The 25,987-nt window shown below is 32.8% G+C and overlaps 2 protein-coding genes across 9 annotated transcripts in view; both read right to left on the bottom strand.

Moving 5' to 3' along the window:
* Nucleotides 1–338: 338 nt before the first annotated feature.
* LOC105423996 (uncharacterized) lies at nucleotides 339–5,231 on the bottom strand. Its single transcript, XM_089076046.1, has 3 exons — nucleotides 3,128–5,231; nucleotides 2,697–3,053; nucleotides 339–2,576 (listed from the first exon to the last, which is right to left on the bottom strand). The coding sequence occupies exons 2-3, from the start codon at nucleotides 2,947–2,949 to the stop codon at nucleotides 2,314–2,316; spliced, it is 516 nt and encodes a 171-aa protein (XP_088932172.1). The 5' UTR covers nucleotides 2,950–3,053; nucleotides 3,128–5,231; the 3' UTR covers nucleotides 339–2,313.
* A 7,812-nt stretch (nucleotides 5,232–13,043) lies between these two features.
* Nucleotides 13,044–25,987, bottom strand: part of Fife (regulating synaptic membrane exocytosis protein fife) — a 144,827-nt gene continuing 131,883 nt past the window's right edge. For 3 of the 8 annotated variants that reach the window (XM_089076989.1, XM_011634013.2, XM_011634012.2), the window contains exons 18-23: nucleotides 25,541–25,869; nucleotides 24,211–24,396; nucleotides 16,867–16,954; nucleotides 16,424–16,491; nucleotides 16,036–16,143; nucleotides 13,044–15,453 (exon numbers count right to left, since the gene is read on the bottom strand). In XM_089076989.1, the coding sequence (XP_088933115.1) occupies nucleotides 15,146–15,453; nucleotides 16,036–16,143; nucleotides 16,424–16,491; nucleotides 16,867–16,954; nucleotides 24,211–24,396; nucleotides 25,541–25,869 (1,087 nt within the window). In that variant the 3' untranslated portion in view covers nucleotides 13,044–15,145. Of the gene's footprint in view, nucleotides 15,454–16,035; nucleotides 16,144–16,423; nucleotides 16,492–16,866; nucleotides 16,955–18,336; nucleotides 20,722–21,157; nucleotides 23,343–24,210; nucleotides 24,397–25,540; nucleotides 25,870–25,987 lie in introns of those variants that run through there. The other 5 variants (XR_016139302.1, XR_016139303.1, XM_089076990.1 and 2 more) reach the window with 5 other exon arrangements.

Genomic DNA, 25,987 nt, shown 5'->3' on the forward strand with positions numbered 1-25,987 from the left:
AATGAAAAACTATTATATAAGACAAAATAAAATATTTAAATATAATTAAAGTTAAATAATTATTATGGAGATTTTAAAGAGATTTCAAAACTGTTTTATCAATCAAACAATTTTCATAAGAGTTTTTATATGTATTGCCTTTGTGGATTCGGGAAAACTTTTTTCCATAATTAAAATTTACATATTGACATATATAAATATTTGTACCAAATTTGGATTTTATATCAAAAACAAAACAAATTTTTAAAAACTGGATCTTTTTTCTATTTGAAATAAAATAATATATTTTATTCTTTTCTTTGTATATACTTAAAGCATATAAATACGTATATTAAGAAAATCTTTTGTATTTTATTTTATTGTATATCGATTCGCTGTTTAATTTTGGAATTAAGAAATCACTACTATATGTAGATTTCTCTTTAAAAATTAAAAATTTTGAAAACAAGAATTTTTGGCTTTGTTAAAGTTTGAAATAATAAAAAGTAAAATTTGATAGCAATATATCGTTTATTTTAATTTGTTAATATTGATTTATAAATTTATAAATTTATCATACAATGTTGCAAAAAATATACAAGAGACTAAAATATAAATTTAGATGATGAAAGAGGGAACCAATGCAAATATTTTATGTAAAGGAAGGATTTTATAGATGACGCTTGGTTACAGCTGGTAACAATTGTTTAATTGAATCATTTAATTGAATCACAATGCTTGCGGTGCAACCTAGCTCATTTGCTTGTTTATCTTTCAAGATTCTTGCAAGATCTTTCTCTCTCTCTCTCTTTCTATTTTTTTCTTTTTAATTTATTCCGAATAAATCGAATCCGGAGAAGATTTGCAAGATGTCTGCAACTATTTGATACATGTTTAAAATATTCAAAAGAACATGGCTTTTGAAGAAATCACTGTTCCATTGCTGTGACTTTTGTCGGAATGTTGATGGTTTTCAAACATTTCTTATAAACATATCAAATTGATGAAATAAAATCATTAGTATTGTTTTTGCAACATGCGTTTTTAATTTTATTTTTTGCAATTGAACCACTTAACAGCCACTTTAGAACTACCTTGAGAGATAAACGCATGAGCTAAATTGTTTCTATCACAGGTATTGTGACGATTGAATTAAACGCTTGTCACGCCATAACCAACCATCGCTGACGCCATAGTTTTGCTTTGCTTTACTAAAATGCTTGCATTAGTCTACTCTTTCATTACTCAAATTTATGACATTTAATTTTTTTTAGGCTGTATACAGAATGTTCCATAATTTGTAATGTATTTTTCTTTTGTATTGTATTTTTCTTTTAATGTTTTTTTGTATTTTTTGTTAATTTTAATGTATTTTGAGCAAGCAGAGTGGATGATATTGAATTTTGAAAGAAATTTTTTATCATTTTGCAATTTTTATAATAGTTAATAAAATATTAATTTAATAGGATTAAAAAATCAATTTATTCAATATTTGTGAATAAACGTCCATGTGAGGAGACAATTTAGTATTTTTCACGCTTACGGTTATTAAACATGCGGCAAGATGTTGGAGATATAATCTACAAAAGATAGAGCGGCCGCTTATAGTGTACACTTTCAAATATTTTGCCACGCTCTTAGGAACCGTAAGCGCGTGTAACGCTAAATTACCTCGTGTACGGATGTATGCTCATTCGCCGATAAATTAATACTTCATTAATTTTATTGCAAAATATTAAAGGAATTTTCTATATTTAGTATAACTTCTAATTGCTCATTGAGAATTGCGTCAATAATTATAAAAAAGCTTTATATATTTTTTACAACAGTTAAAAAAAAATTTCAAATTAATATCATATTATTAATTTCATTTAATTCTATATTTAGTTAAATATAAATGCATATTTGACGATAAAAAATGTAGAAAAAAATGTATGAAATTTTTGCATAAAATATTAGTTACTTTTATGCAATAGATAAATAAGAATTAATTCTGAGTCGATTCTAACTTAAGTTCTCTTGGTTTTTATTTCTCCACTCGCACGGTGAAGTGTGCACGGTTGTTTACGAATTTGAAATATCCTATGTAATTCATTGAAAATGGTGTTACAATATACCTACTGGTACCGCCTATCCATTTATTCATCGGCAAAATCCGAGTGATATTATGATTAACCGTGCAAAACTAAAAAATTTAGGAATTTTTTACAAGTCGGTTTGAAAACTTAAGTGTTAACGCTAAGACGGGAGTGCAAAATTTAGAGACCAAAATTAATTTTATTTATGTAATCGGTGTATGATAGAAAGTTACATCAATTTTACAAGAATGACAATTCATTGCAAAATAAATGATGATAATAAATATACCTTATTCGTCTTTTTACCATCTAAATAAATATTTAATTCAGTAAAATTAAATGTTGTACCATAAGCTACCAAGGGTGCTGAAAGTTTATATTTATACATCCAATCATAAACAGTCCTCCTTGTTGTTAATGCAGTTTCCGGAAAGGTGCGTGATATAATGATCGCTTCTATCGTTCCACTATTTATAAAGATCACATCGCTTATGCCTGCAAGAACAAGCAGAAAATTCGCTTATCTTATATTATCTGACAATTAATTTCATTATCTAACAATTAATTAATTTTATTATTATGTTTTTGTTTCACTTTGTTTTATTAAGTACATTAACTAAATTGTTTCGTACCTACATTACGAGACAAAGTATTTAGTAAAAAGTACGTTTTGTATTGCAGACATGATATTTTTATGACTGAAGGCCTTTCTGACGCGCACTTCGAGGACCAATCCTGGCTCGCCATTGCAGACGAGAAAGCTGCCATGGAGATCGCATACAACAATATTGGGATTATATATATGTTCCGCTGTGACTTGCTCTTTCTCGTTTATATAAATATGATGACTAAAGTTATTGACTCCGTATCTCTCCGTATATGTCAAATTCATATAAAGCTGCACGACAGTTACATTTGTGAAAAACTGGTGAGGTAAGAATGTATTTAAAATGGAATTAAAAATAGTGCAGCATAAAATTAAAACAAAGAACTTTTCTGAAAAAGAATATAACACTAAGAGAATAAATTCAAATATTTTAAGGATCAATATGCCACAAAGTAGTTTGTACCTCTTTATTAGGATCTTCGTATAACATGCCTCCTCCAAGAACAAAGTAAGGTCTTCTTTTATGAAAATCATTTACAAGATATGGAATATTCCATGAAACATTCTTTTTTTTTTTGACGGATAATATACATGTGTTTGTGATTGCCAACTTCTATAATTTCCATATGGCCACACAATCCTTTAAATAGGAAGATTATCACACATTTAATACATAAAAAAATTTTAAACATTTAATTCAAATTGGATTTCCTACCTGATGCAGCGAGACAAAAATATGATGTCAGATTAGGGCATTGAGTTATCGCGACTTCAACTTGTTCGAATTGATTTCTCAAACCCCGATTTAAAACTATTATAACATAATAGCAGATGTATAAAATATAAAATGATTGTGATAATTTTCTAAATTAAAATATTACAAATATTATATACCAGGTTCTTCCAAAGTAGGTACATCCAAGTTCCATGTTTCATTTATGAATCTTGATACGTTAATATCATTTTGTTTATTGTTTTGCTCACAACTACTCACATCATACTCATTTTCCATTATCCTCGATTTATAAAACCTTATATGAAACTATTAAGCAAAATAAAATATATACACAATAATTAAAGATTTACTGTAAAAATAATTGTAATATAAAGACAAAGTTAATAGTATTAATAATAATATGATATATAAATAATAATAAAATTGTAATATTATAGAAAGTATGTTTGAATATTTTAATGATTCATGTTAAAAACTTGCTTGGAAGTAAATAATTTCTTATATTGTATTTTATGTATATAATACATATTCGTGTAATAATGTATGTGTAATAGGAACTCTAAATAGAACATTTATTTTTATAAACTGCATTGTGTGACGAAAATAAAATTTCATATCAATTTTACAATGAAAATAATGCTCCGTGTCGATTTTTTCCCCTTTCTTTTTTTTAAATAAACCGTTTTTTTTTTAAATAAACCGTTTTTTAAATGAACCGTTATTTATATGATCATATTTGTATTATCGCAGTAAAGAAATAACTTATATAACACGGTTTAAGTACCATGTTAGTAAAAAACGTATAGGACATAGTAAATCAAATATCTTTTAATGATAGTACGATACTGAGGACTTTTGACATGACACTTACTTCTCATAACATTTTATATATCTCGGCAACATGTTTTAATGTGGTGAAAGGAATGCTCATCATACGCTTAAATATCATGCGCAAATACATGTTACATACACACACACACACACACACACACACACACACACACACACACACACACACACACACACACACACACACGCGCGCGCACACACACACATATATATATATATATATGTGTCTATAATGTAGTCTATACTTACTGTAAAAATATGCCGCGAGAGTAATGGCTACAATTATAGAAGAGATTGTTTAAATTCTGGTTATTTTAACAAGTCAGCAGAGAGAAGGATGTTATTTCTCTCTCAGAACGCACAGGACTGGCAACCACATGAAATATATTGGCAAGAGCGTATTTTTCATCAAAACATAATAGAAATCGACAACATGTACAAATATAAAATATAAAAAAATATAAAATTATAACGGTTGTAAATCAATGGAACAGGTCGAAATTGTTTTGTTAAAATCATAAACGAATTTTGAACTCACAAGTTTTGATTCATCTTTGGTTTTGGATTCATCTTTAATTTTTTACGAGAGAGATGGATTATTCCATAAAATATTTTATTAACTTGTTAATTTTAAAAAATTGTTTGCAAATTGTAACAATTATTTTTATTATTTTGAAAAATTATATTCTTCGCTTTTGTAGAATTGTTTCCAAGAGCGGAAGTAATAATGGAGTTCTGTCGGCCACGTAAGAAAAAAAAGAACCGTACAATCCTGGATATAATATAATATTGTTAGAAGTATGAATATAAGTATAATATAATAAATATAGTAGTAATAAAATCATGAAAATAATAATAACTCTAGAGTCTTTTCTAGGAGGAGGAAATTTGCTGGCGACATTCAGATATGGTCCATCTCGATAAGATCATAAGTATTTATGATTTTTATAAACACACAATTTGTTTATTATTAGTCTATGAATAATTGACGATGTCGAATGTGCTTGAAATAAATTTATTATTTTATTTAATTTAGACAAGTTATTTAATAAGTTGCAATTTTCAATTCTTGAATCCTGTTTCTTCTTAGATATATTGCAAGTGATGAAATAAAGATAAGTGATTACGTCGACAAAAAAGTATCATTTATTATTTTGGTGTGTGTGTGTGTGTGTGTGTGTGTGTGTGTGTGTGTGTGTGTGTGTGTGTGTGTGTGTGTGTGTGTGTGTGTGTGTGCTTTACATGAGAACAAAATATGTCTCTGATAATTACAGGAACGAGCAGCAATTCGATTTCACTTCCTTCATATTCTTAATTATCTAACGTCTGTTTTATACATACAGCTCTCTTTTGCGCGCGTGTTGTGTGTGCATGTATGTGTGGTGTATCTCCGTGCGCGTGTTTGCACGTGTGCGACGGAAAAAGGATCAATGTAAAATTGGAAGAGGTTTACATACATTTACAAATTTCTTCGAGTAAATGATGAAAAACTCAAAAGCTTGTACGACGCACGCCTACACACACGCGCGTATTGTGCATGCTAAGAAAATTAATAATTTTTCAAAATCATCGTCACCATTAGGTCTAGTCGTTCTATCTGCACCTTTTGCACTCCAAAATGAAATAAGAGTATTCGGCCTTTAGATAGGGGAAAAGGGAGCGATGAAAACGAATAGGCCTAAATCGCTACTTCAAAGAATATTTCCGCATATCTTAAATATACGTTACACGAAAAATGTTTAAACATTTTTTTTGTTTTTAACAAAAATTTAAAATTTTAATTCTATAAGCCTGCACTCTTTACTACGTTTCATCAATATTTGTGACATCCAACATATAAAAGCAAGGAGTAATTCATTAAATTGTAATATCATTAAATGAGAAACAATAACGCGGTCAAAATTTGTATGGAAACAAATTTAAATTTAGAATTTCGAGTTTTATATAAAGAATTTGTGACTGATAAAATCGTTGCCAAAATTTAAACGAGGAGCAAATCACTTATCTGATGTCTTCGTTTTCTTCTCTTTGTTTCTTTATGTTACAAATATTTTGCAATCAATTTGTACATTCTGTCAATCTGGCACTCCTTATTCTTATATGTTATTTCATATCACGTGTTTAACATGACCAAACACATAATTCGATTTTGATCTTTAAAAAATTAATTCTGGAATACGAAGCATACTGTGCTATTAACAATCTATCTATTGTTCTAATTTAACCGCTAATCGAAACTATTTGCAATCTTGCAAGATATATGATGGTCCTTCCTGTACTTTCTCGAGAAAAATATTACATATAATGTTGTACTATGATAAAATTCTCTTTCTTTCTCTTTTTCTTTCTCTCTCTTTCTCTCTCCCGCTCTTTCGACATATGGAAAAATACAACTTTTTTCCGACTAAAGAAGTTAATAATAATGTCTATTCTAATTGCTATGTTATTATTTAATTTACACTGCCTCCTTTTTCTTTATTATTCTTGCCTTATAATTCTTATTCTATTTGCCATCAATTCAAAATTAGAAATTATTAATATTACCGAATATGCGCAATGATGCTCGGCGTTTCATTTCATTTCAAAAGATATATTAAATACAAAATACAATGTACTTGATAATAAAAAAGATTTTAAAATAGACGTGATAAATGTCACAAGCTCTATTACTAATATTTTTAAAACATCTCTCAAAAGAAAATTTTATATTTTATCTCTTAGAGAATCCTTCCCGAAAAACCATTGTAGAGGTTATATAAGATACTTTCGTACTTTCTTTTTAAAAACAAGAGAGACTAAATTTATATACTACTGGCGGGAATTTATTATTTAAAATTTAAATAGCCTTATTAATGATAAAAATTTTGATTTATCGATTATAAGAAACTTCTGAGATAATATCAGTATTATTCTTTTATTTGAATAAAAATTAAAAAATTGAGAATATTATCATCAACAGTTGTTCTTAAATATTTTATAATTACTATCAAGAGTTTTTTAAAAAATGAAATTTTAAAATTATAAAATTATTAAGTTGAGTTATTAAAGTCCTAAGGCTATTAAATTAATAAAATATTATGCTCATTTAAGAGAATGCTCTTTTATTTAAGGAAAGTTATACTTTGTAAAATTAAAATTTTATCATGTACAAATTTGTGCGTTATATTGAAAATTAATTTTATTTAACATTTATTGAATAAATAAACAAAATAAAATAAAACAAAAAATTTTTAGAATTGTACTTTAAAGATATTAATATATTCATTTGTTTAAACTATTATGATACTATTTACAAGTACATAATTTTTTATGATGTATAAATCTGTAATTGTTAATAGATATAAAAGAATGCAAGAATGAAGTATTCTTGTAATTAGTAAGATTTTAAATATAAGATTATATCTATTATAGATTTAGCAAATTACAAGCTTTATTATAAATTATATTCATTTTATTTTTGCATTCAGTTCTTTATGTTTTATACATTTCAATTTTGGCAAACTGCAACTTAACTGATTTGTCTTACTATTTTTAATATTAAAAATAAGTTTCTTGCATGAATACATTTGCTCTCAGATCTTATGTAATAATGCAATATCTCGGCTCAGAAATTTCCTTGCATTATCGACAAATCAACTCTTCATAATCACTCAAAATTGCCTTGTAATCACTAATCGCCACAAAATAAATTGGAAGAAAAATCGATCGCAGTTCATTTAATCGCTAATTATCCGTATTCTTGAGTAACCCGCAATTCTACCATTCTGTGACTCTAATCCACATACGTGACGATCAACATTCAACATGCAGGGAACATCACATTGAGTTTGATATACGTGTGACGACATATCATATCTACATCTTTTAACTATATTAAGGGTGTCTTTTTCGTGTTCTTGCGCTTTTCCTTTCTTGCGAACCACTTCTCTTGTCAAAATGTGCACGAGCCCGGAGCATCGATCACACAATTGCTCATAAAAATCATAAGAATTTTATATCTAATAATTTTAATGAGATGAAGCAAGAAGAATCATCGACACTTGCCCCCTTTTACGCAAGACTTTACAAGGCTATAGTGTATTTCTATTTATGCTGATATTCTTCAATATTTTTTAACACATTATTAGAGCTATTCATTACATTGAATATACAAATAGATCGCTGAAATGCAATTAATAAAAAATATGTACTATATTAGAAAATATAATTATCATTTAAAATTAATAAGTACATATAATTCTTTATGATTATGTTCAACTTGTAAATATAAATATTTTTTTAAGGTTGATATTTTTATTAAATCATCAATATTTAAAATAAAATAATAATTAATAATTGTCATTAAAAAATAAAATAAATATCAATAATTTCTATAAGTGCAATGTACTCACTATTTTATATTCACTACGCAAAGAGTTTTTCTAAATAAAATTTTGTATAAATTTCTGAACTTTTAATAGCTCACAATATGTGTCACATTTAAAGAAAATCAGCTTACTATATATATATATATATATATATATATATATATATATATATATATATATATATATATACATATATATATATATATCAGCGAAACGTATTTAACTGCCATCTCTATGGCTGATGAGAAAATGGCAGAGTTTCTTAACATGTCTTATAAGTTTTATAAGTTCTAATTTTATCTTTAAAGTATCTACGGTCACTAACGAGACAGCGATATATTAGAAAGACGAAAGGCGGAGAATATCGGAAAGAACAGTTTGATTGCTTTAGTATATGAAATCTCGAGTTATCTCGAGCGAAACGATGTCGTAGAATGTGAGAGGAGGTCGATTAGTCGAGACCAAGAGCTTTTCGCTAATCGAAGAGAGATACTTCAATGTGAATCACTTTAATTGAATTTAATTTTTGCAAGCTAATTATTGCTACGCACATTTAACTACCATTCCCTAATTGCTCTGCGGTCAAAATTATTTGGGTCCCGAATGATTATTGTAACTCGTTTAAAATTTTTCGAAGTACAATTCCGTTTTTCGCCTTTCTCCTCTCTTCTCGAAGTCACTCGCTTCGTTTTATTACACGTTTTACAAATCATCAGTTTAACGGCTAGTACTTATAGACATACGTATGTAACAATTAATCGCGCATCTACGAGGATCAAGCATTTCTTTTGCAACTCGTTCGAATGTGATTTTAGGCCGTACTTGAGCACTCCGTATTGAGAAACGGAGATCGTCATTATCGCTGATCACCTAAATTCCCGCGAGATATCTCGTGGCAAATGTGGCAAAGTATGATCAAACAATTCACGGAAATCACAATATAGGGACTGAAGTGAAAAACAAAAGGAAAAAAAAATTACAATTGAGATATAACTAGTTTTTCCATTTTTCTCGCACAGCGTTTTCTCATCTCGAAGAATGGCAAATCGATCATGTGCTTATTCGGTGCTCTGCAAATGCCTTGTTAAATTTTCAGCGTCAGTAATACTCAGCATTACTCAGTGAAAAATTGAAAACAAAGTTGAACGAGATCGATTTGCCGAAACGCCGATACGCGTACGCTTCCTGTCACGCGGGGCTAGAAAACCGCCCTTACTGTTTGATCCACGTGAAGACACGCGCGCACTTCCGTGAGATTGTCCCTGACACTTACAATTAGACGTTAGAACGAGTACAACACAGATATGTAAGGGAAGAGGCCGTTGCTTGCAACTCTTGCAACAATAGCATTCTCAATGAGATGACTGTTCATCTCATTTTAAGAAGAAAATCTACTTTGTCATCTTTATTTTTTTTCTTTGAGGAAATGTCTCTATCTTGATTTATCTGATAGAGTTAGCGATGTGTGCACATCTCTAGGAATATTTTACACATGGCCTGTGTAATATGTGTATAGCAATGAATTGTAATAGGTACGGACATATTATCTTCTAGAGATCCGTAGTTAGTATAAGTTTGAATCAATAGTTTCGATTGTCAAGATTGATACCACGTATTTGCGCGCGTACGTGTTTATGTAAATGTGTATATGTATGTGTTTGCCCGTTGATGACTGCCCATCTATGTATCTATGTGTATATTTTGTGTATATGTATTCATCGTAATTAGACGCGGGACAATAATGGAACAGACTCAAATCATGCTCTATATAATGTTAAGGTGCTAGCGTTCTGTATCGTAGAAAAAGGGTAACTCTCTATCTGAACGAGTAGCATGTGCTTAGATTTTACTAAGGTAAGGATTTTCATGTCTAAGCTCGAACTTTGTCGAAAGATTTTTAGAGAAATGAACAAAGTGTAGCGCGTGCGAATACAAACAATTTAATCCTCTGTTCTTGGAATTTCTTAACGCATAAAATGCATATGCATGCATAACGCAATATAAATATAAATATATAAATATCAAAGTAAACATAATTGTATAATTAATGATTATATTTAATTATAGATATAATTTTATTTATATATATTTAAGTGTAAATAAATGACCCAATAAATATGTATAATATAACATAACATAATTGATATAATAAATATAATATGACAAAGTATCATATATATATATATATATATATATATATATATATATATATAAAATATATATAAAATACGTGAAAGTATTTAATTAGAAAGTCAGTTGGAAAGTTCATCAGAAAGTTAATATTAGTTATATAAGAATTATGGGGAACATCTTTAAACAAAGATGCTTAAAGAGTGCTTGATCCGGTCTAATTAATTATTAATGAAATAATAATTTATAGAACAAGAGATTAATTTGTCATTCGTAATTTCATTAATATAGATCACCGACAAAATGGTTCACAACTAATACTGTTATAAAATGTAAGTTCTCGTCTCGAGCTAATGAGAGTTATTAATATAGAATAGCCAAGAAGAGAACAAGTAGCGATAGTGGCAACAATAACAACGGCACCGATAGCTAATGGTTATTAGGTCACTTCAAAGACTAGTAGAAAACTAGTTTAGAAATGTTTAGAATGCGCTCAACTACGTACAAAGGAGAAGTTCTCCGTCTAAAGCATAGATGATTGCATTCGTACGAGAAGATTGTCCATGCGATAATCTTCGTACGGAGGAAACTTTCGATGAAATGCTGCTTATTTAGTTAAATTAATTCGTGACTTTTCATCGAAAGTTTCACCGATTTCCTTTACCTTCGTTACAAATACCTCTCTCGCTTGTACTTTCTGTTTACGTTGTTACGTAATATCATACGTAAGATCATCATATTTTGAAGTTACTTCCTTTGTTTTCTTTATGCATAATTCGCATTGTTCACTCGTGGGAAAAAAATTTAGTATTTAGAAGTTTAGAAAATAATTGTGTTACCATAAATTGCATTGCGTTAATTAACGCGAGTTTTAAATGCGCAATGTGGTTAACGTATATATACGATTAGAATATTATACAACGTAACAAATAAAGTACAAGTATGAGATCGTACGATCGAGGTAATGCACAATTTGTTTTACAGCGATATTCGAATTTATGTATTGTTTAATATTCATGATATCGGATATGTCTCTAGGCCGATTACTCGTGAAACATTGTTTTTTTTTTTTTTTTTTTTTCTACGATATACCTGACGTAGCCCTCGCAAAGGCACAATCGTCTCGTTTATGAGTCTTGCGAGGTGTGTCACTGGCGTTCGAGGCGAGAGACTGATGTAGCGATTATATCGACAAAAGATGTGTGAACAACACAACCGTAATTAAAGTATCTTTTTTTTCTTTTTTTTTTTCTCGAGCCGATATGCTTTCCCGCTCTGTGTGTTTTAACAGTAAAAAATTACTTTCTTCGGATGCTTCTTTTGGGCGCTCGCGATTCCGCCTGCACGTCTCTCCGATCAGAAATTTGCCGTAGATTGCAAAGGAATCCTCAAAGGAGTCGCAAGATTTGTTCAAACTACCTGGATCTGAATACCTGTCGGACCTCAAAGATCCGACATTAATCTGATGGATAAGTAAAAGTTTTCATAAGAGAGAAAATTCAAAGCTCTCTGATGCTTTATAGATGTGATATTTACAAAAAGGAAACCAAACGGAAGAATACCTACGGGAAAACGAGATTACAAGATATAAGAATCGCACACGTATCGTCATCGTTGAGAATTTCATTTCAATGGATTTGGCCAAAATAAATTTTCGATTGAACTTTCGTTGACATCCCTTAAACATCTACATCGTTAACACCGAGTTTTAATGACATGGGACAATGACACCGTATTTATCCTTAATCATATCAGTTAAACACATGTACATTTTGATTATCCTTCGTTACAGTTTTTTTTTCCCCCGCGGCTTGCAATGATATATAATACGTTTATATATATATATATATATATATATATAGATATATGCATGTGTACACGGTTCAGATGGACGCTGTAAAAGCTTCGCATTATACACATACATCACATGACTTAAATATCGCGTGGTTCCTCCCCGTCTGCGCACGCACCACACTCAGTATAATAATAAATTTGTGATCTTCCATCGTTCAAGACGTGACCCATGGATCATATCGTAAGAATGCTGTCGGATCATTAATTAATTATTTCTGTACGATATTATCACGTTTATTTCCTATCGCTAATTACTCGGGCGGGGTAAGCGCAATAATTCTGGACAATCCAGTCTGTCCCTAATCTCGTCGTGGGACATTGTAGGACTTAAACATTCACATTAACGCGTCTCGAGAATCATCGTAGGTGATCCCGAAGTGAATTAAGCTCGTGTTGAAATTTTTGCCGTATCGTATTACTTTCGACTTCGTTATCTCTGTCAATTTCTTTTTTTTTTTTTTTCTTTTTTTTTTTCATAGCCAATCGAACTGCTCGGAATTGCTTCGTGGAGTCATCAGTGTGATCTTCGAGACGCTACGCAAAACGGGACGTCAGTATTACATCTGAGAAACGTCGAAGAAATCCACCTGTCCGTCCCGCTATCAGTCTACGAGCTACAAAAGTTGTGCGACTTCTAAACACCGAGTTTAGTTGGTTATTATTCAAGTTTGCCGCGAAGTTACTTCCGGGAACTCATCCGCTCGTCTCGCCATCACCTCGAGCTAATTGCTCCTTTTTTTGTTTATCATCAGCTCGACCAGCGAGCCTTGAAACGATTGTCTACCATTAAATAGTTAAAGCATTAAGTATTTACGTCGACCGGGGCATTTCACTTCGATTCGGTTGTCTTTTATTTTTCTATTATTTTTTTTTTGGAATGCTGACTGTGTACATAGAAAATTTTGAATCTCTATAATTTGCGATAATAATACAGTTTACAGATTTGCGTTATAATGCTCGCACAAATTAATGCTTATATATACGTAACAAATCTGATGTAAGTGCACGATAGAAGGTAATACAATTCAGAATTATACATCAAATTATGCAAAGCAGAAGAGAAAGTTTATTGCATTATCGCAAACTTATATGTGTCGCATTCGCAGATCGAACGACTACTTTAAACAGAAACGCGAATCCCGAAAGTGCCCTGTCGACGTAAAAAGATCAAACGGGCTTTATATCCCCCGTTGATCCTTTAAGTATCGATATTTGAATTGGCACGTGCGAAATTCGATCGAATCACTGACTGGATCAACCAGAGGAAACCACCGCCGGCGGCAGATGTCGGTCGAGTTTCGCTTCGCACAGTCGATCGTACTCGACATTATATTTGTTTCGGGAAAAATGGACCCTTATCATCTCATCAGGATACATGGCTGCCTCCACCTTGTTTCTGTAATTATTTCCTCAAAAAATAAACTTTACCATACCTTTCTTTCTCTGTCCGTGCTTTATGCAAGCAGATTTGCACAGGTACACCTTTATTGCTACTGTCACCGCGAATGCCTGCAAAAATACTCGCGGATCTCGAAAGGCGCTAATCAAGGAACTCGGTTCTTTCGACTCTGTTTTCCTTATTTCCCCTCTTTTTTTTCTCTTCTTTCGCCGAGTTGAAACGCGACGACGCTGACTCTAACGTCGACCCACAAGTGGTAAGTTCAATGGAAGCATGTCGTTACGAGTTTTAAAGTTGATTGTCTTCTTGAACAATTGTATAAACCATCTGAAGTTGATTGTCTTCCGGTTATACATTACGCATGATTATCGATCTTTTTAATCAAGTTTGTCGATGCGACGTACGATCAATCCGCGTTACCGATTATTTTTTATACATTGTAATGAACAATGCAACTAAATGTCTACATCTCGCGATGTTTGTTTTGAGATTTGTATCTATTGAAAAAGGAAAAAATATAAATTTTTAATTATATTTCGAGAATAATCAGATTCTATAATTTCTTACTATTATTTGTATTTGCAAATGTTAATCAGTAATGGAATTATTTATTACTAGCAGATGTAGCCCCATTCATTAATGACTTGCCTGTTTGTTTGCATTTTCATATTGATTAATAAACAATTATAAAGCATATATTAATCGACTTAATATCGAGGCAATAATGAGCGTATATTTATTTAATACTCATACATATGTAACACGTGCTTCAATTGTTCGATTGAATAAAAACACAAAAGTACGCCCGAACATATTTGCATACTGTCGATTAATATAACTTATAATTATAATTATAAGATAATAAAGCAACGCGGAATGAAAACTCCGTCGCGGCGAACTTCATTTGCCTTCTGGAACAACGTGAGCCCCGTCGCCACACTCAAGGACTTGCAACAATAAGGAACGCCGAATTATCTCGCGGAAATCGAGATCGCGTAGGATTCGAGCCAGTCGACATTGCCACGTGATCAGCCACGATTTCCATCAAGAGATGATCTTCACGACGGATTCGCCCTCGTCCTTGAGCAAAAGGCTCAATCTGAGGTCGAGCTCGCCAGCCTCGAGGGCCCATTTTTCCCTTAGCCATCATGGCGAGTCCGCATTGTGCGTGCCGAGGGTGTGGATCGGGAAGAGCGGATACCAATCGAAGATGAATTCCTTCGGCGGCAGCAGATCGAGATCCACTTCGGCGCCGCCCAGACCCTGGTTGCTCTCGAAGGCCTGCTTCTTTTCCCACAGCATCACCAGCAGATGCCTGCCCAGGGTGTCGCAGCGCCCGTATTTCAGCGTCTGCCGATACTGCGGATTCTTCGAGTGTCGTACTACGCGAGTCTTGCGCTTCTGCAGCCACTTATCGCCGTCTCGTTCTCGCAAGTACGTCTTCACGTAAGTGTCTGTAGATAAGGACAAAAATTTCGCCGTCAATACTTAATGGGATAACGGTCTCTGAAATCTGCGATATTTTCAGATCTGCGAGCGAAAAGAATTTTCTTTCCTCGCGAATTTCCAGTTCAAGATGTAAGTGCACAAAACATTTCATTTTTTTTTTTTTTTTTAAATAGTCTTCAAACAATTTAAAAATCTTCGGAGAAAAGAAAGAAATTATTATCATCGTAGATCATCGTTAAATCTTTTTATTAAGCTAAACAAAAGAAACTGAGTTGATTATCTTATTTCCAACATGTTCATAAAAACGTTAGTTTTACTGCAGTTTCGACCTTAATAAACCTTAATAAAGTTAGCGAATATAGGTCGTTGCGATTAAGCGGCTGATTGAACGCTCGAAAATTTGTTTCTAAATGCTAAAGTAATACATGAATAATCAAGACCGAAAACATGGCACGTTGTAAAAGTAGCAGAATTAATGCTTGCGCGAAGATAGCCAGCCAAGCTCTCAAAGGTTTGTGAGAATTTTTTACTAACTGTAAATAGAAATGAATAACTTGTTGGGGAAATTAACGATATTCTTCCTTTACCTGGCTCCTCCTTTTCCTCGGGACAAATGTCCCTTGCGCAGATAACTTCGACCTCGAGAGTTCCCTTGCACAGATAAAAGCCCAATTGTACTTCGCCATTCTGCGTTCCTGCAATGTTTGCAATTGCAATCAAATAGATATCATCAAAAAATTGTAATGAAAAATTCTTACATTAACAAATATTAATAAACATTCAAAATTAAATAAATTAATGTAAAGGTTTTAGCTCTGTGATTAATAGAATAAATGAATTAAATTATCGCATATATTTTTAAAAACAATTCTTTTTCGAATTACTTGAATAAACTTTATATTTTTAATAGGATGGAGAGACAAAATATAGAATCTGCAAAGAATTTAAAGAGATTATAAAGAGCAAATATTTTACCACTCATTATTTTGAATCCCTTCGGCAGCAGCTGTCCACGACCCAGTTTCAAATCGACGCCATTTTGACTACAATAACAAAAGTTATATCATAAATTCAATCGTGTTTAGCTTGAATATCAATGTAGATTAATTCAGAGCTTCTATTCTCTCATATCGTTGTATGACCAAACTAAAATATCAACGATACGACGCTATAAAGTGTAATTGATGACAATAACAAAAGTTACGTCATACAAATTCAATCGTGTTTAGTCTAATGAATATCAATGTAGGTTGGTTCGGAGTTTCTATCCTCTTATATCGGCTATGTGATCGAACTGAAATATCAACGATACGATGATATAAAGCGTAATTGATGAATCGATAATAAACACATGGAAAATGTGAGCGGAATAGAGTGATTGATCCGTTTTAACTTGTCATGAAAGATGGATCACGTACCCACATTTCTCGTCTTCATCGGATTCGCTGTTTCGATCGTAAAATCTCTCAGGAATCTCCATGACGCTGTCTTTGCGCTCACCCCGCCCTACGAGTTGAAAAATATCTTTTCACACTATTGATCACATCGGACCGACTGCAATTTGCGTGGCACTGCAGAATTTTATCGAGATATTATTCATTCATTGAACTGACACTCTCTTAAAAATTGTCACAATTGACAATCTTTAGATCTTTTAAATGCACACGTCTCCACACAAATTGCAGTTAGATGTTGTTATTAAGTGAAACAATTTACACCTGCCAATCAGAAAAATCAATTCTACGGGCTTATAATTCCAAACTCAGTTTGCGACAGAACTCTCAGAAAAGCTTCCTACTGAACAATACGACAGCTGTGAAGCATCTTTGATCATGTGAATTTCAATACAATTCCAATAATTCGATAATAATTTCTATCAACATGATATATTGTAATTTGTTTTTTTAAATAACTTTTCAAAATTTACTTCGAGCATTCTGTAAGGATAATAAATAATCGCCTTGTTTGATCGGCGTCTCGAATAAGTAATTATAAAAATACTAGATAAGTTTTTAAAATTATACATCACGGATCATTTATACGGATCCTTTTTTATAATACAAAATAAAGAAAGTAATACATAAAGAAAGTGACACAATATTATATCATTTATATTGTACTAATGTTAATTTTTGAATTGCTCATATTATCCGTTTTATTATGCAAGAATATGCAGTGAGAATTCCTATGCAAGCAATTCAATCAACTCCAATGGAGTTGCCAACCGAATCGTGAAATTCAACGACCAAAGCTTCCTGAATTAGGTAGATGTATGTAATAAATTCCAAACGCGTTCTCTACATAGAAGTAAGATACAAACTTCGGTTCCAAAGTACCAACGATAGCAGGGAGTTTCAACTCTACGAAGAGGGAAGTTCAGTCTCGATAGCTGTAATAAGATAATTAGAAGCTCGGAGAGGTAATAATTCGTCCTCGTTTTGTTGTTAACATATTCCTCCTAAAGTTCTCATTATAATTCTTTTTACATTCATGTTTCCTTGTTTTACATTCATCCTTATCCTCGTTAGAAGATCCACAGAAATTTGGCAGAGATCTTTTTTATCAAAATACAAGTTTATAGAAAGATTAATTATTGATGCATATTTAAAATTAAATTTTCTATCAAATTTATTAGTTTTTTCATTATTAGAAACTATTAATATATTAATTTTTTAATATAAGTGGAATATTTTTATCTATACAATTGTATATATATTATTGAATATATCCTGAATTTTTACTTCATTGTAACTATTTTTAACTTATTATTTTTTATTACTAATTCTTATAATTCTTTTAAAGACTTTCTTATCGAAAAATTTGATAAAAAAATATTACTTTATTCATATATATATATATATATATATATATATATAATATTTATACATTACTATTTCGTATAAATGTTGTCACTAAAATATATGTACAAATAATTCTTAGCGCAATTTATATTTTTAAATAAATACTGCTAAATAAAAAATCTTGAATATATAATTATAAAATATATATGATTAATAGATTAAAAGTAAAAAAAGATCAATTTCAAGACCAATAATATAGAGAGAGAGAGAAAGAGAGAGAATTAATAAAAGGATATCATACAGTCGGTTTAGAGGCAGATTTAGATTAATGTGTGTGTTATTAAGTTTATTAATAAAATGCTATTTGTCAGATGTGTACATGTCACTACAGTGAGAAAGACGTGCAACGATACAACGACATAGCATTTTCTTACCTAAAGTCATGATTGTAGATAACAACAGTGGTAGCAGTAAGTGGCTAGTGCTCACATTATCTACGAATGCTAATAATAGCGCCGAGGTATATATATTCCGAAGCATTACTCGCTTTAATTGCAAGAAACGATTCAGGGGAGAGAAGCAAAAAGGCTCGCATCAAGGAATCAAGGATGTGGATAAGGTATTTTGTTTCTTACTCACCTGTCCCCTCAGATGATTCGAAATATTGCACAATTTCCGGAATGTATTATTAAATAAATAATGTTTTTTAGGTGTGTGTGCATGTGTGTGTTATTAGTTGCAAATTTATTCGTCTAACCATCAGTTATGCGTGAAGTTGTTAATATTAAAATAACTAAAAGATGCAAAGTTGATGAGCGCGTGTATTTCTGCAAAATTATTACAATATATTATATAAAGTTATAATTGCTCGTTAAACTGAATTCGCTACTTAAGAAATTTTGGTAGTTAACAGAGTCCGAATAAAAAAATAATATCGGTTAAAAGTAATTTCGGGGAAAACGTTAAATAATTATTTTGCTCTAAACTTTTAAAAGATGTAATCTCGGGCAAAAAGTGAAAAAGAGATAAAGTTAATTAGAAGTTAATTAGAAGTTAATTAGAAGATGGCAAGGAATTACGGAATTAACTCCTGGCGTTTAGAAAGATTAACTAAACTAATAAATGGAAGCAGAAGATGAAACGGAGTACGATTAACGCAAGCAGGAAATTAATGACATACCCGAGAAATTGCAAAACTAACAGAAGTATAATTAATCTCGTCGTAAAAAATTATATCATGGTGGGATCACGAAAGACGCGTGAAAAAAGGAAAGAAAATATTTCGCGGGTGGAGTTTACTAACACGTTATCCTTTTCTTGTCTTATGATAAATGACGTTGCGTGCGTCTTTGAAAAATACAATGTGGCGTGTATTGGGAGAAAGACAAATTAACGGCATGTGCGTGCAAAGGGAGAGAATTACACGAGGAAAAAAGAAAAGTGCAAAAATAAGGAAGCGAAACGTGAGAGATGTTAGAACGGCATTTTCAATCAAATATATTAGTATATTTCGAATTTCTTTTTCTATAAAGAGTATCTTATCTACGTCATTGATTAATAAAAAAGAGAGTTTAAATAAAACAATAGAGAATAATACAGAATAAAACAATAGAGAAAATAAAGATGGAGAGGAAAAGAAGAAAGAATATTCAATGCACGTAAATATATCATAGATAAAGGCAAGTTGCAATTAAGTTAATTAAGGCTGGCATAGTTTAACATATTTATTTATGCTATTATTAATATTATTTTATAATTATTTATTGAAAATATATTAATTAACCGGATAATATTCTACTTTACAGATACATCTTTTCTATTATAAGGTTGATTATTAAAAAACATGACAAAATAAACAATACGACAAAATAAAATAAAATATCTATTATATCTTTGAATAAAGCATAATGAAATTAATATTTTACCATAGAACTTTTTAATTTTTTTTATATTAAAATCATAAATGATATTTATATAAAAGGAAAAAAAAATGTTTAACATTTAAAACTCTAATTCAAAGAAATCAAACAACTTGGGAAGATCTAAATACTATCTCTTCTTTATATCTAAGCATCCAAATTAATAATAGAGTAACGATATACATCGATCATCAGCAATTCTGCTGTACCTATGTTTGACACGTCGATAAATCTACTCCGTTCTTATTCTCTCTCTCCGTTTGGTGAGCTACGATATTGTTGTTAAAGGAGTGAGAACTAAGGAGGCAAAAAAATTGAAAGCGAGATTCTGCTCAAAATACAGATAGGTAGAAAGTGATAGAGGAAAAGAGCGATAGAGACAGTGAGCGATAGAGAAAGAGTATCTTACCGGAAGCCCGTAACGTTGGTTGATAGTGCCGTGCGATTATTTATCGAGGTGGAGTGGAGTGCGGCAATGGGAAGGAGGCCGAGTTACCGGTCCTCGGAGACACAGGCTCGCACTGCCACACAGTAACTGTTGGGACTACGCACTCTGTTGTCGTTGTTGGTGGTCGATGGTGGTCGATTGGTTGGTTGGTTGATTGATTGGTTGATTGGTTGGTTGGTTGGTTGGTTGGTTGGTTGGTTGGTTGGTTGGTTGGTTAGTTGGTCGTGCGTGCGAGGCCCACGATTTGTCGTCGATAATCGGGGTCGTGACGATGACCGATGGCGATTTCGACCGAGCGAACCGATTGTTTCGCGATTCGAGTCGAGTACGGAGAGCGTTCAGAGTTTTGGCATTGGCGGACGATGCCGACCGAGAAAGGATATCAAGATAATCAACAATACAGTGAGGCGTTCAAGTTCAGAATGCACGCTGCGCTCGAGGCCGTGCACTTACGTGAACGAAGATGCACACAGATGTCAACAGGAAGCCGGAGGACGAAAAACTGATGCAATTGCGATTCTTTTTTTTTTTTTAATGATAATTGCAATTTTTTGGTGGCATCGGGGTACTTAATGATCACTTCAATTGTTCGACTTACTGCCAACGAGATGAATGCTGTGTGTGTAGTTCAGCCGTAGTTTTGAGCGAAAGCAAGGAGATTAAGGCAGAGATAATTACGAGAAGCACTTTGCTTCATTAATGTGTAATTTATTATTTTTTATACATGCTTCAAAAACATCAGCCAACTTTTTTTCATGCAATTTAAAGCTTATTTCTTTGTAATGCAAATATACTAAAAAAAAAATGACAATAATTCATGAAACGTTTGTTCATCAAACTAATCAAGTTAACTCTATATCGTTAATATTTTGACAAAACGTTATTATTTTGACTACTTATTTTGTGAATTTTGTTAATATATGTCACAATACGTCACAATATTCTCTTTAAATTAATAAATTAATACTTTGATGGAATGGAATGCCAAGTATAATGCAAAGTTTAATGGAAACGGAATTCTATTTAACGTATTAAGTATATAAAAAGATATGCACTAATAGATATTATCACTAATTATTAATTGATTTAATCATTTATCAATTTCATGAATTTTATGTGAGGCTAATTTTCTTAAATCATCGTGGCACTCGACTTATGTATGCGCTTGCCAAAAACTGTCAGCCAAAGCGATCATTAAGCCTAAGTAACGAAGAAACGATAAATCTTGCTGATGGAACAATCAGCATCGCATCGCTCGGTGGCGCGCTTGGTGTGTCAACGCGGCAAACATTACTCAAGAGGAGTGGATGAGAGCAGCGGACAAGAACAGATACAAAGAAAGAGAGCAACAGAGAGGCGGTAAAGTCGCGGGCGCGCAAAGTCACACACGTGCGTGGCAAACGGCACAGAAAACACAACAGCGAATCATGTCTTCCGCTATTGTGGTCGCACAGTGACGACAGTGGCGGCGACAGTGGTGATGCTGCTTCTCGCTTCTCGTAAAAGCCTGAGACACGGCAAGAGCGGGGATTCGAGTCGTTACTGTCAGGCTATGAGACGATACGAGCAATCAGCAACAGACAACAGCGGCGCGCAACAGCGATCGCAATACAGATGAGCAGAGAGCACAGATCGTGATGATCGCGATTTAATCTTTTGCTGATTTTGGCGGAGAACATCGACCTCTTCGTGGAACACAAGCAGAGCGAGAAAGAGAGAGAGAGAGAGAGAGAGAGAGAGAGAGAGAGAGAGAGAGAGAGAGAGAGAGAGAGAGAGAGAGAGAGACAGAGGGATGAACGGTTAGTTTATGCTCTCGATAAAAAATCGAGTCAGTGGCGAGCATCGACCGAGACGATGACTCCTCGAGCGAAAAAGCGAAGGATGATTGACGAGGCGAAGCTTGGAATTTCACAGATCTGAACGAAACGTCGCACGATGGGTTTGTTTCGGTAAGCTTCACGATGGATCCACTGCGGTGATCGAGATGCTTTTCTACTTTTCAATCTGGCTCGATTTCATTATGATGCCGATGGATCAATTCCGCGGATCTCGGCGAACCTGTGTGTGACGACTTTTGGCGAATGCTCATCGGAGAGATTTGCAATCCAATCCAGGAAATGAAGTGAACGCCAAATCAAACATCGAGCGTATGAACGATGAGATAAGCGACGAGGCGCAATAGAGGGTGGTAAAATAGAGAACGAGTGTCGAAAGCTGTCATCGTCATGGTCGACGTTAGATACGAAAAAAATCTATAATCAATTCAATTTTATTTTGTAGTCTCATCAAAGTCCTTTCCCAGATCGGGCTCTTCCCGCTTTGATTCGTCCGATTTAAATTTCATAAACTGATGAAAACATGACTTTTGACAAATGAATTTCTCCGTATATAAAAAATGTTCGCTCGGTCAAACCGCGCGGAGTCGACAGGACGTGATAGTGCGAGACAAATAAATAATAATTGCATCGACACTCGAATGCATAAATGTTGAAAAATTTAAAAAAAGAGAGAGATTTTCTAATTCTACAAAAAAAAAAAATACAATATGACTGACATGTAAGTTAGAATTATATTAAGTATGACTAGAAATGTCATTAAATATGATCGAATAAAATTAACGAAAAGAAATGCTGTTTGATTGATTTTCTATAATATAACAGTTTTAAAAAAATTCAAAAATTTAAAATTCAAGTATCTTATGATAATGAAGTTATAGGAGGTAATTGCTGAAAAAGTTATTTTCTTGTAATAAAATATTCATATAATATTCATATAATAAATATAAATTCATATAATAAATAATACAAATGCAAAAGTAAAGGTAAAAAAAGATTTTTGAATCTTACCGAACAGGTTTTATCTTAAAAATTTACTTTTTACATTATATCGATTTAAATTTAAATGAGGCTTTTTCTTTACCAAAAATATAAAAAATATGACATTTAATATTAGTTTTTCTATTAAAAATTTAATAGAAATTTTCAAATTCTTTATTTCGCAATTAACAGGTCGTTATAGGGAAAAAAAAAAAAAAAAAAAAAAAAACAAGTTATAAGACGGTGAGTAAATTGGAATTGGAATTTATTGTTCTGCCCAAAAACTATTTTTTAAAAATCGAAGATAAAAAATAAAAGAGGAAAAACAACAGTAATAGTGAAGAAAGGGACAGGCAGGTGACTCGAATAACGCATACACAAAACGAATATAGTTGACGAGCACGAGTGAGACGATACACGAACACCCGGACAGAATGCACACTTACGCACTCGCACACTTACATACATTTGGATGCACGATTATGATATGGCGTTGATTAATGATACTTTTGGTCAAACCACACGGTGACGGCGATGGTAATGGTTACCAACGAGACGTTAAACAACGTTAAACGGTAACGATGACAAAATAGAGAAAGAGAGAAAAAGAGAAAAAGAGTATCACAAAATGCAGTAAAAAATGGTCGTGGTGGTGGTGGTGGTGGTGGTGGTGGTGGTGGTGTGACGAATGGAAAGGTACAAAGACAAACAAACAGACGGACGACGGACGAACGAGCGAAATGATGGCCAAAAGAAGCAAGGAACCATTTATACTCACGACTGCCACGTCTCTTGTCACCGGTGAGGCTCATAGTCCTGCTGAGCTCGCCCTTGGTCGCCTTCAGTGCTCGCAACCCCTCCAGAATCTCCTCAGGATCCCTCATCGGTCTGGTGAAAGAGCTTCGCCGCCGATCACGATTATAGTGTACTATAGCGGGCATATCAGCTTCGCCCATGCTTCCACCTGTACGGAAAGAATTTAATTAGAAGAAATGAAATGGAATTATATAACAGTGATGTGGAAAATTAAATAATTTCCGTGATGAATTTGCGAAATAAAACTTACCTTTAACACGTCTATTTCCGAAAGTAGTTACAAACGCCGATACGATAATTAAAAAATTGCAAATTGTTACGAAAATTGTAATTTTCATGGAAAAAAAAAATGCTATCTACGCTATGTTATTATTATGCTTTCATTTTTTTTACGCTACTTTAAAGCCTTCTAGTTTTTACGATACTTCGCGGTGCATCGATTTCTCTTGTTTACAACGTTTACGCGGACGCCTTCTAGCTGAGGTGATGTAATCGAATAGCGATAATCGAGGAAGCTGTTACTTAAGCGTGCCAAGTGCTTCCAAGCAGCACTCGAGGCTACCCAACAATAGCATCACAGATAGCCCCACCGTATCGTTATCATCTTTGAAAAGAAGCAGAGGAAGGGTGAATTGCCTTGAGGATGATAGCCAGTTTACAGTGAAAAGCGGAACACAGTTTATTGGGTCGAGTATTCGCGAACAATATCGAAAATTTTTGGCAAGAGAATTTCTCTCAGAAATCAGATTTCTAAAGCTCTGACATTTTTCTTCCATTCATATGTAATATACGCGTCATTTGGCAAGTGCAATCAAAATTGTCTGAATGCCAACTTAAATATCACAAGTGCCAAAAAGCGCTGCATCATGATGATTTATTAATGGACGTTATATCTAATGGATTTCAAACTCAAATTTTACATTCATGGTAAAAAGAATTTTTTTTTTTTTTTTTTGTTTCATACCATTCGATACCATGTTTCACAATTTTTTAAAGTAGTTTTGTTTTAAAAATCACTTCGAGAATTCGAGAATTAAAAAATTTTTTAATTTCCTCAAGCTTGATGTAAATTTAATTCAGGGTATCATTCGTTCGTAATTAAAATTCTATCTTTCCAGCTACTATAATATTAAATACTCTCGCAATTAAGCCTCGCATTAACTTCCCACGGCCAAGAGACCGATGAAAATGACTTGAAGAAAATCCTCTTATTAACGCGCCGTTGCATTTCCACGACCGATTTATTCAAGGGGAAACTAGATCGTGTCGAATCTTTTCGCTGTCGCACTCACGTTTGCTGTCGGTGCCGCCCTGACTTTGGAAGCTGCTCCTGCGGCTACCCGGCAGGGATCTGCTGTAATCCCGGTTGAGCTCGTAGGGCTCGACCTCGAGCTGCTCGGACTGGCTGGAACCACGTCTGGAATTGGCATGCCAGGCATGGTCCGGATGCAGGAAGCAAAACTCCGGGCTGCCGCTGTCGCTCTGCGTATCGTCGCTGTAGCTACGATCTCGCAGTTCCTTCCTGAACAATCTCTGGGCGACATCCATCGACAACGAGCCGCGTGGCGAACAATAAGGAGATTTACCCGTTCGAAGTCCGCGTGGATCCTCCAGTCGGTACCTGGATATTTCAGAGATCGTAATACATAAATATTAACCAAGCTTTAATCTATTGCACCTGTCATTAATTACCAACTTGCGTATGATACGCGATATCGGATTATATTTGTCACTTTTGA

Source organism: Pogonomyrmex barbatus, unplaced genomic scaffold (genome assembly GCF_055798465.1).
Source record: "Pogonomyrmex barbatus isolate J1 unplaced genomic scaffold, ASM5579846v1 scaffold2, whole genome shotgun sequence".
In the NCBI taxonomy this organism is placed as follows: Eukaryota; Metazoa; Arthropoda; class Insecta; order Hymenoptera; family Formicidae; genus Pogonomyrmex; species Pogonomyrmex barbatus.

Excerpts from the sequence above, each read along its gene's own strand:
- LOC105423996 (XM_089076046.1), bottom strand. The coding sequence starts at position 2,949 with ATGAATTTGACATATACGGAGAGATACGGAGTCAATAACTTTAGTCAT. Across the intron at positions 2,577-2,696 it reads TACTAAATACTTTGTCTCGT|CGAATTTTCTGCTTGTTCTT; the intron begins AATGTAGGTACG and ends ATATAAGATAAG.